The sequence below is a fragment of the Natator depressus genome, chromosome 6 (genome assembly GCF_965152275.1).
Source record: "Natator depressus isolate rNatDep1 chromosome 6, rNatDep2.hap1, whole genome shotgun sequence".
NCBI classification, from domain to species: Eukaryota; Metazoa; Chordata; order Testudines; family Cheloniidae; genus Natator; species Natator depressus.
Window position 1 is genome coordinate 12,261,203 of NC_134239.1, and position 11,098 is coordinate 12,272,300.

General features: G+C 66.2%; 1 protein-coding gene across 1 annotated transcript; it reads left to right on the forward strand.

Moving 5' to 3' along the window:
- The first annotated feature begins 2,204 nt into the window (after window positions 1–2,204).
- On the forward strand, window positions 2,205–10,829 carry CABP2 (calcium binding protein 2). Its single transcript, XM_074956820.1, has 7 exons — window positions 2,205–2,528; window positions 5,826–5,996; window positions 8,600–8,630; window positions 9,021–9,155; window positions 9,762–9,871; window positions 10,475–10,622; window positions 10,804–10,829. Exons 1-7 carry the CDS (start codon window positions 2,205–2,207, stop codon window positions 10,827–10,829), a joined length of 945 nt encoding a protein of 314 aa, XP_074812921.1.
- The last annotated feature ends 269 nt before the right edge of the window (window positions 10,830–11,098 follow it).

The following is an 11,098-nucleotide window of genomic DNA, read 5'->3' on the forward strand; positions in this document are numbered from 1 at the left end:
ACTATGGTGCCATACAGCCCCCATTCACCCTCATAGTCTCCACACACACACACACGCACACACCTGTAAATTTAAACACCCCCCCCATTTCAATTCCTGGGGAAAACACTGGTGGGAACCGAGTTGGGGAACACAGGGGAAAAGGTGTCAGGGGCTGAGGAGAAGGGCAGGACCCCTCTGGGGGAGGGGGGGCACAAAGGGGCTGGGACTCCTGTGGCTTTACCTCAGCTTCTCTGGAGGAAGAGAACTGATCTCCCAGCCCCCTGGGGCAGCCTTTTGTTCCCACATACCAAGTCCAGGGGCTCCCCTCCCCCACCCAGTGTGTGTGTGTGTGTGTGTGTGTGTGTGTGAGAGAGATGTCTTCATAGTCCATCAGGCAGTCGGGGCGGGGCGGGGGGGTCGTCCTCCTTCCTGGCTGTAATTACCTTGGTCATTCCCCCAGGCTGCCTCCCTTGTATTAGTTTCCACACCCTGGGAGGTGACCTGATTTCTCGCAGATACTGGGGGGAGGGAGGGGTCTGTGCCCCTCCCTGGCAGCCACCCCACATGCATTGCGGCTAATGCAGGCAGCCGTAGTGGGGGGGGGGTCCTGAATCACCCCTTCTTCTTCCAACGCCCCCAAAGCTAACAGGTGGCTTCTCTGACACAAGCCCTACACCCCACACGCAACCCCCCAGGGCTGGAGAGAGCTCTGTGCCGCACAGAGAGACACTGCCTTTCCCCAGGAGCCTTCCCCCACACTTCACAGCTAGGGCACATCTGATGAGGTTGGGGAGGGCTGGGGTGGCAGGTAGGGGTTGGGGGGCAGAGTGGGAGTTAGGTTAGATGGTGTGGGTTGGGAGGCCTGTGGGGGGCCTGGGCAAGGTTTGTGTGAAGGCTGGGGGGATGGAAGGGTTGGGTGTGGCCTGTGGGGGGACAGGTAAGGGTTGGGTGATCTGGAGGTAGTTGTGGGGGGCAGGCTGGGTGAGAGCACGGTGGCTGGCAGGGGGGTGGAGGAGGGGCTGGGGGAGGCTACGCAGGCCACAGGGAAGGGAGTATGGGGATGGTGCGATGAGTGGGGTTGTGTGGGGGAGCTGGTCCAAGGACTAGGGGGGCCGCATGGCTGCACTGGGGGGGTGGAGACCTGTTCGGGGGGCTATAGGGGGATTTGGGAGTAGAAGTGTGGGGGGTGCGGGCTGGGGACAGAGCTAAACAGGCTGGGAGAGCTGTGGGGGAATATGGGAGCGGGCTGTAGGCAGGGAGCGGCTGGGGAGCTGGCGGGGGGAGCTGGGCCAGTGCCCACTGTCTCAGATTTCATGGTGCTGGGCAGGTGGCATCCAGTTACGGATGCACAAGGAAGCTGGCTGGGACTGCATTGGTCTCACAACCCCACCCGGCTGCAGCCAGGGACCCCCCGCTTCCTGCAACCAGCCTCACAGCCACTACCACAAGAAAGGAGAAAGCCCTCCCACCTCCCCAAACCCCACAGTCAGCCTACCCCTCCAAACCCTACCCTCTCCACTGCTCTCCCCCCAGCCAGCACTCCTGCCCCACTCCCCACAGCGCCCCCTGCTGGGAGAGGCCAGGTGCTGTAGCCAGGATGCCCCACTCTCACCATCCCCTTGGCAGCCCCAGGCACTCTCCGGTTTCGGGCCGCACGGGTAGTTTTACCCAGCGGAGAAGGGGCCGGGTCGCGTGTCTGACCCCTCAGATCCAATTTCCCCCTCCACCCCCCTGCAATCTCACTCCTGGCAATGAGGGAACCTGATTCGGAGAGGCAGCAGGAAGGGGACCCGAGCAAGGGGGGTGGGGGTGGACAGAGCTGCCAGCTGGAGCCTGCTCTTCTGGGAGCCTGCATTCAAGTCGCAGAGAGAAGGGAGCCGGGAGCCACCCAGCACAGCCAAAGGGAGGGTGCCAGGGTGGGAGAGAGTGCGGCAGGCCCAAGGAAGGACGGAGGGAGCAAAGGAGTGTGGAAGGGGGAGAAGGGAGGGAGCATAGGAGGGAGCAAGGGAAGGCCTGTGGCAGGAGGAGCGGAGGAGGGAGCCCAGTGGCGGGAGAAGGAAGAAGAGGAGGGAAGGAGGGAGTGTGGCAGTGGTGGGAGGAAGAGGAGGGAGCGTGGCAGTGGCAGGGGGAGGAGGAAGAGGAGAGACGGAGGGAGCGCAGTGGGAAGAGGCGGGAGGAAGAAGAGGAGGAGGAGGAGGAGGAGGGAGCTCAGCATCCCTGGCATGTTCCTTTTCCTCCGTGAGTCACAGCGCCTGAGTGGCGAGATGCCCGAGCCCCGGCTCCCCTGCCCGGCCCCCCGGAGCATCTCCTGCCAGCGGCCAGCCAGCAGGCAGGGCTTGCGCAGGAGGGGTGGCCGCAGCCAGCGGGTCGAAGAGCCGCCTGGCCCCGCAGGGCACACGGGGAGGGGGGCCATGCCCTGCTGGGACAGGCACAGAGCCCGCAGCCCGGAGGAGGAGGCGTCGTCGGGCAAGGCCAGCTTGGCCCAGGCGGAGGGGCCCCAGGGTGCCGAGGACCTGGTGCCCCTGCTCAGCTCCATCTTTGGGCAGGTGATTGGGCAGGGTGGGGCAAGATTGGGGAGCAGGGTGGCAGCAGGAATGGGGTGGGATTGGGGAACAGTGGGAAAGATGGGGTGGCGGGGAGGGAGCTGGGGCAGTGGCGGGGGCAAGGTGAGAGACACCAGGGAAGGGGCTGCCTGGGACAGGGGTGGGGGTCCCTGGAGTGATATCCCAGTAATGCCCCCAGCCAGTTGCCCAGGCCAGGCCCTGCCCTGGTGGAGTTACCCTGAGCCAGCCAGGTAGGGTCAGGCTCCCCAGTGGGGCCTCCTGCGGGCAGCATGGTCAGGCTGCAGTGCTGCAGGGGGAAAGGTCCAAGAGCCTGCTGGTGAGGTGGGTTGGACTGGGCAGTGGGGTGGGGTAGGCCAAGGCTGGGCGATGCTCCCTGGCCCTGCCGGTGGGGGAGAGCCGGGCTGGGCTGGGCTGGGCTCTCAGAGTTGAGGGTTGTCTCTCCGCCAATCCCTATGGTACCGCCTTGGGGAGCTCTGGGCCCCAGCACCTGCACAGGTGCCTTGCGATGCCCCAGACTTAGCCCTGACTTCCCCTCAGCACAGCAGCCGCACGGGAGCTGGGCCATGCCGCAGGCTGGAGCAGAAGCAGGCTGGCAGCCGGGCAGCATGGTGAGACCCACCAGCACCCTCGTGGATCAGTGGGCTCTGGGCTGCGACACCGCTCCACAGGGGCAGGCCCACGGCCTCCACTGGGCCTGTGCAGGCACCAGCCACCCCGTCTCTCTCTGTGGCTCCCTGCAGCGAATGCAGCCAAGCCAGACGCCTGCCAGTGGCTTGCTGGGACCAGGTCCCTGCTGGCACGATGCCCCCAGTGAGCATTTGCAGACACCAGCAGCCTCAGATAGAAGCTGTTGCTAAACGCAAGGCAGAGCCAGCCCCGCCGCAGCCCGAGGGGAGCAGTTTCCCCTGGGCAGAGCCCCTGCTATAGGAGTGGGAGAGCGGCCCCTGCCCTGCCCCATGGCGTTCGCCCCAAGGCAGCCTGCAAAGCAGGCAGCAAGAAGTGCTGGGACTTCAGCAGCAGGGAAGGAGAAGCAGCCCCATGTATGGGGGTGCTCAGCCCGCCGCCCCGCTGCTCCCTCCCTCCCCATGCTGCACAGACACATGGTGAGTGCCACCAGGGGGAGCCGCTGCCTCCTTGCTGCTGGGCATCCCCAAGAGGCTGCCAGAAGCCTTGCCCACCCCCAGTGCCCTGTGGGGCAGAGTCTGCAGCACCCCCGCTGGATGGGTCCCCTCAGAATATTTAGCTGTTGCTAAATGGAAGGCAGAAATTTGAGGGGGGGGGCATGACCCCATGTGCCCCCCACATGTTGCCTCTGGTGTCCCCCCCATTCAATCACGAGGGATGGTGTACAGGGCTCGGGGCAGCACGGCCCGCCGCTGGGAGAGATTTGTAAATCCCTGGTGATTGTCATTGGAGATTAGGGCTGCATGCCAGCTGGGGGAGCAGTGCCCCTTTGGCAGGTGCCCAAGTGGCAGCAGGCCGGCCGGCTGCCCTTGGGGGAGCAAGAGGGGCCGTGAGCCCCTCAGGTGCAGGGTGGGGGGGGAGAGGAGCCATGTGGGGACCAGCTGGGCCTGTCCCCATGCCCGGAGCGGCGTGACTGAGAGGGGAGTAATCCTGGGATTATGTGTGTGTGGGAGGGAGCCCCCCCGCGCCCTGCATATCCAGAGATATTCAATAAAAACCTCAAATCCCCACGCAGCCACCGGCCCCTGTTACTATAAAAAATCCCACCCTGGCCAGAACGCCAGGCACAGCGCCAGGGCCGGGGCCAGCGCCAGCCCCGCACAGGCATGCTCTCTGGCAAGGGGGGGCCCACAAGCCATGGGCAACTGCACCAAGACCCCTGAGAGGAGGGTCTCCAAGGTAAGGCCAGGGTGGAGCGGGGCGGGCAGGGGCGCATGGGCACTGATCCCTCTGTCTGTTCCTATGTCTGTGTCAGCACCCAGAGCCTGTGGCTCACCCCTGGCTGCCCTGCCCTTCACTCGCCCCCCACACTGCCCACCCTGCTGGGGCCGGAGACACCTCCACCCCAGGGCCAAGGGTACCAGATGGCAGCATCTATGAGGGGCTCTCATCCTGACCCACTCCCTGGTGTCAGTCGGCTCCTCCTGTGTGTTAGGGCCCTGACTGGATCTCTGCTGCAGGGAGTGGGGGGTCCTGGGTCCCTGATGTCCACTGACCCCTCAGTGGGGCCTGTTGATGTCAGCAGGATGTGATGGGGATGGGGGCCCGGCCCTGCGGGATGCACAGCCTGGGGCTGCCCTGAGTGGTTTGCTTAGGGGCAGCGAGCCATCCCAGTGGGAATGGGGCAGGAGCATGCAAGACTCCCATGCCCAGCTGTGGGCCTCTGCCCCACACCTGCCAATGGGCGACGGTCTCCCCATGCCCCTCTTAAAGCTGCTCCTGGGGCCCAGTCCCCAAAACACCCCACACTCCTGCTGCCAGGTCCCTCTTCCATGCCCACTATGCCACCCCCATTTGCCCATCGGCTCCTGCCCCACTTGTGCCCACAGGGCCCCACTTCACTCCCACCTCCAGGCCCCGCCTCATGCCTGCCTGCTGATAGGCCTCTGATATCCTGCCAACAGGCCCATTCCCCACAAGACCGCCTGTGCATGGTCCCCCCCACAGCCCCCCCCCCCACGGGGCCCCAATACACACACACACACACCAGTGCCAGTGTATCAGGCCCCCAGTGGCAGTGAGGTAGCGTGTACATCCCTCCCCCGCCCCCCCCCCCAGGCTCTGCCGTCTCAGCAGCTGAGGATGGGACTGTGGGTCTCTGGGTTTGTGTAACCACCCGTGTGACTGGGGGCTGCAGTGTCGGCGGGTTTGTGTCGTGCACGTGGGCGCAGGGGATGTGAGATGGGGGTGGGGGCCAGCAGGGACTTTGCCGTGGGTGTGTGCTGTCAGTGCTGGCCTATGGGGAGTAAGGGGACGGATGGGGGTGTCAGCGGGGCTCATGGATGTGTTGGTGACAGGCAGGTGTGTCACTGCCAGGTGAATTAGTGAGTGCCATGCAGGTGTGTGGTTGCTAGGCAGGTGTGTTGGTGCCACGTGGGTGTCCCAATGCCGTGAGCGGGGCACTGGTGGGTGAGGCATCTGGGAGCCTCGCTCGGACCCGTCCATGTTCCTCTGTCCAGCTGTCTCTCGCTCAGGACTACCCTCTCCCCTGTGTGTGACTTGTCAATACAGCCCACCCCCAATGTGGGTCCCAAGCGCCTGCCGGGCTGGGGAGGCGTGGGCCCCGCTCGCTGCTAACTGCCCGCTCTGCCGTAGGACGGCAAGCAGCGCTCAGGCGCCCCGGGCTCCCCGGCCTCCGGCAGGCACAACCCTGACGACCCGGACGCCGCCCTGCAGACCCCGCCGCTGCAGAGCTACTCGGTGCTGCATGGGCTGGTGGGGCCGGCCTGCATCTTCCTGCGCCAGAGCATCGCCATCACCCAGCTCGTACGTACCCACACCCCTCCCACGCCCTCTGCCCCGCGCCCACCTCCCCACGGCCCCCTCCTTGTGCCCACCTCCCACACCCACCACCTGCGCCCACCTCCCCACGGCCACCACCTGCGCCCACCTCCCACACCCACCTCCCCACGGTCACCACCTGCGCCCACCTCCCCACGGCCACCTCCCACACCCACCTCCTGCGCCCACCTCCCCACGGCCACCTCCCCACACCCACCACCTGCGCCCACCTCCCCACGGCCACCACCTGCGCCCACCTCCCACACCCACCTCCCCACGGTCACCACCTGCGCCCACCTCCCCACGGCCACCTCCCACACCCACCTCCTGCGCCCACCTCCCCACGGCCACCTCCCCACACCCACCGCCTGCACCCACCTCCCCACGGCCACCTCCCACACCCACCGCCTGCGCCCACCTCGCCTGCGCCCACCTCGCCTGCGCCCACCTCCCCACGGCCACCTCCCACACCCACCGCCTGCGCCCACCTCCCCACGGCCACCTCCCCACACCCACCGCCTGCGCCCACCTCCCCACGACCACCTCCCACACCCACCACCTGCGCCCACCTCCCCACGGCCACCTCCCAACACCCACCGCCTGCGCCCACCTCCCCACGGCCACCTCCCAACACCCACCGCCTGCGCCCACCTCCCCACGGCCACCTCCCCACACCCACCGCCTGCGCCCACCTCCCCACCACCACCTCCCACACCCACCACCTGCGCCCACCTCCCCACCACCACCTCCCAACACCCACCGCCTGCGCCCACCTCCCCACGGCCACCTCCCACACCCACCGCCTGCGCCCTCCTCCCCACGGCCACCTCCCCACACCCACCGCCTGCGCCCACCTCCCCACGGCCACCTCCCCACACCCACCGCCTGCGCCCACCTCCCCACCACCACCTCCCAACACCCACCGCCTGCGCCCACCTCCCCACGGCCACCTCCCACACCCACCGCCTGCGCCCTCCTCCCCACGGCCACCTCCCCACACCCACCGCCTGCGCCCACCTCCCCACCGCCACCTCCCAACACCCACCGCCTGCGCCCACCTCCCCACAGCCACCTCCCAACACCCACCGCCTGCGCCCACCTCCCCACAGCCACCGCCCCGTGCCCATCTTCCACCATCCAGCACCCACCTTCCCACGGCCACCGCCCCACGCCCAACTCCACATGGCCACCACCCCACACCCACTTCCAAACAGCCACTGCCCTGCACCCATCTCCCCACAGCCACTTCCCCGTGCCCATCTCCCACCACCCTGTACCCATCTCCCACCACCCTGCGCTCCCTCCCACAACCACCATGCCCACCTCTGCACGACCACTGCCCTGTGCCCTCCTCCACACGCCCACCACCCACCTCCACACACCCACCACCCCATGCCCACCTCTGCATGCCCACCACCCCATGCCCACATCCAAATGCCCACCACCCCTTACCCACCTCCAATGCTCACTGCCCTGTGCCCACCTCCCACACCCACCACTCTGTGTCTCCTCCCCACGGACACCATCCCGCACCCATCTCCACACAGGCACTGCCCTATACCCATCTCCCACACCCACCACTTGCACCCACCACTTGCACCACCGCCCTGTGCCCACCTTCCACACCCACCACCCCACGCCAACTGCCCCGTGCCCACCCTCCTTGTGCCCACCTCTCACACCCACCACCTGCGCCCACTTCCACACGGCCACCTCCCCACAGCCACTGCCCTGTGCCCATCTCCCATGGCTTAACTCTGAACCTGGGCCTGCAGGCGCCAGCCACCCTGTCTCCCACCATAGCACCTCCATAGCACCCTGCAGGGAATGCAGCCGAGCCAGAGCCCTGCAGAGTGCAGCGACCCCCAGCAGCCTCGGCAGAATGAGGTATTAGCCACCTGGCAGAGAGGCCTTAGGTTGGCACAGGAAGCCAAAGGTGAAGCCAGGGTTCAGCCTGGCCAATGCCAGAGCCCCCTTGAGCCATGCTGCTGGAGAAGCCAGCCTGGCCCCTTCTCCCTGCCACGGGAGATCCCCTGGTCTCCTCAGGGTCTGCCGTTGCCCCAGACAGTCCCAGCAGCTCTGTCGCAAATCCCTGGCCTGATCTCCCATGGCCAGGGAGTGAACGAGTATGCCAAGGGGCAGGGACAGAGTCCTATGGATAGTTTATCCCACATTCCTCACAGCTTGTACCTGCCCCAGCCTCCCCTCTGCACCATGCCCTGCTCCCACGCCTCCGCCCCGTCGCCCAGCTCAAAGGTATGTATGCCCACCCTCGCCGGTTCCTCCCCCCATGCCCTCTTTCCTATGCCCCCCTCCACCGGCCACTCCAACCCACCCCCCCCCTCCATCCAGCACTTGCCCTGCAGCACCCCACTCCAGCCCTGCCCACGGAGCTGCCAGCACCTGCTTCATGCAGCCATGGAAAGGCCACCTAGGCCACCCATCACGTTGGACCCAGGGTCTAGCAGAGGGGTCCCAGAGGCTGAGCTCAGGGAAGTCCTTGGGCAGGCTCGGCCAGGACCTGGCTGGGGGAAGGATCCGCAGCAGCTGCTACCCTCTGACCACTCCCAATTCTCCTTCCTCCCCAGGACCGAGAGCTGCGGCCGGAGGAGATAGAAGGTAAAGGAGGGAGCGGGACCATGGGACGGGGCCAGCCTGCCCCGCTGGGGATCCACCTCCCAGCCACCTGCAAGTGCTGCACCCACCCACCATGCCCAGGGACATGGGGCTGTGCCCGTCTAGGCAGTGCTGGCTCTGATCCAGCTCCAGGGCGGGCGACTGGCTGGCTCAGGGGGGATGGGGACTGGGGCACAGGGCTTTTCCCCTCTAGGGGTCTCCTTCAGCTATCCCACCCCCATGGAGCACTGTGGGATATGTAACGAGTTTGGTGGGTCTCAACCCAGATTCCTGTGGATCCATGTCCCTGTCAGTGGCTGGTGCATGGGGAGCCCTCGTTGAGGGGCAGGCTATGGTGTCGGGGTGCACTGTCACGGTGTCTCCCCTGCCCAGAGCTGAAGGAAGCCTTCCGGGAATTCGACAAGGACCGTGACGGGTACATCAGCTACAAAGACCTGGGCGAGTGCATGCGCACCATGGGCTACATGCCCACCGAGATGGAGCTCATCGAGCTGTCGCAGCAGATCAGTACGTGCCGCCCCCCCCCCGCCCCCGCTGGGGGAGGCACAGCGCCCCTGCCAGGGAGCTCCCTGCTGGGCATGGCCCAGGCCCTGCAGGGCTGCAGACCCCTCGCCCTTGGCACAACCCCCCATCAGGCCCCCTTCCTGTAGGTCACAGACCCCCTTCCACCTGCACCCGCCCACTGCCCTGCGTCCTTCGGGTGCCCCGTCGCCCCAGTTCACAGATCCTATCAGGCCCCTTTCCTGTGGGTCACAGATCCCATCAGGCCCCCTGTAGCCCTGGGTCAAAGACCCTGTCAGCCCCCCCACCCCCTGGGTCACAGACCCAATCAGGCGCCCTTCCTGCGGGTCCCAGACCTCGTAAGGTTGCCCCCTCACACACACCCCATCAGCTGCCCCAGGACAGAGACCGCATCAGACCTCTCTCCCATGGGTCACAGACCCCACAGGCTTCCCCTCCCATGGGGTACAGACTCCGTCAGGCACCTCTCCTCCAGGACGTGTGCCCTCGTCACCCCTGCCTCCCATGGGGCAGAGTCCCCAACCAGGACCCCACACTAGGCGCAGTTCCCCGTCCCCACCCATCCCACATAACAGTGTCCATGTCTCACAGCTGGGGGGAAGGTGGATTTCGATGACTTCGTGGAGCTGATGGGCCCCAAGATGCTGGCAGAGACTGCCGATATGATTGGGATGAAGGAGCTACGGGACGCCTTCCGCGAGGTGAGAGCCTGGCCTGGCCCCATGCGCCCTATACACTCTGTGTGGCCCAGCCATGAGCTTCTGGTGGTGCCCAGTTTTGTACCCCCAATGGCACTGCCCCATTGATGCCACAGCCCACAGGGCAGAGCAGAGGGCAGACACAAGGCAGCTGAACTGGCTCTTGGCAAAGAGAGGGAGTTGGACAGTCGGGCTGGGCATGAGGAGGGGAGCCAGGGCAAGGGGTGGGTGCCTGAGGGAACAGGGTTAGGCAGTTGGGGCGGGGCAGGCTGCCCAGGGGTCCGGCAGGGGGCAGCTCTGGGGGTGTGGGACAGTGGGCCCAGGAGGCCGGTGTGGGGGATGACTTGTGTGAGTGGGCAGGACGGGCCTATGGATCGGGGGGCATGGGGGGGGCAGGGCAGTCCCAGGGACAGACAGGGCAGGGCAGTCCTAGGGACGGGCAGGGCCAGATGCGGGCAGGGCTGTCCTGAGGGTGTAGCAGGGTGGGTAGGGCCTGGGGGTTAGGTGGGGGCCAGGGCCAGGTATGGGCAGAGATGCCCTGGGGCAGTTCAGGGACAAGAGGGGTCTGCGCCCAGCCCAGCCATCTGCCTAGTGCTCTCCGCGCAGTTCGACACCAATGGGGACGGGCGGATCAGCACAGCCGAGCTGCGCGAGGCCATGCGCAAGCTGTTGGGCCAGCAACTCAACTACCGCGAGGTGGACGAAATCCTCAAGGATGTGGATCTCAATGGGGACGGCCTGGTGGATTTCGAAGGTACTGTGTGGGCAAGGCAGTGAGGTCTAATGGTTCGAGCTGGGGGGCTGGGAACCAGAACTCCTGGGTTCCATCCCCAGCTCTGGGAAGGGAAGGGGGCCTAATGGGTTGGGGGAGGTACCAGGACTCCTGGGTTGTTTGCCTTCACTGCCCTAACAGTGTCCCTGGGTTGCTCTGGCAGAGTTTGTGCGAATGATGTCACGCTGAGGCAACAAGTGCCGTGCAGGGTGCGGGACAAGAGCCCTGCTGTGCCTTACGGAGAGGAGGGGGCTGCAGAGAGCTGGCTCCGGCGGCAGCTTGGAGGGTCCGGACACCAGAGCAGCGCAACGTGCAAGCACTGAGCTAGGACCTCACCTCTCCAGTGCCAGCCCTGCCACAGTGCACCCCGACCCCCCACGCCGGCCCTGCTGCTGAGCTCAGCCTGCTCCACCCACACTCCGACCCCACACTGGCTCCTGGTCCACTCTGTCTGCACC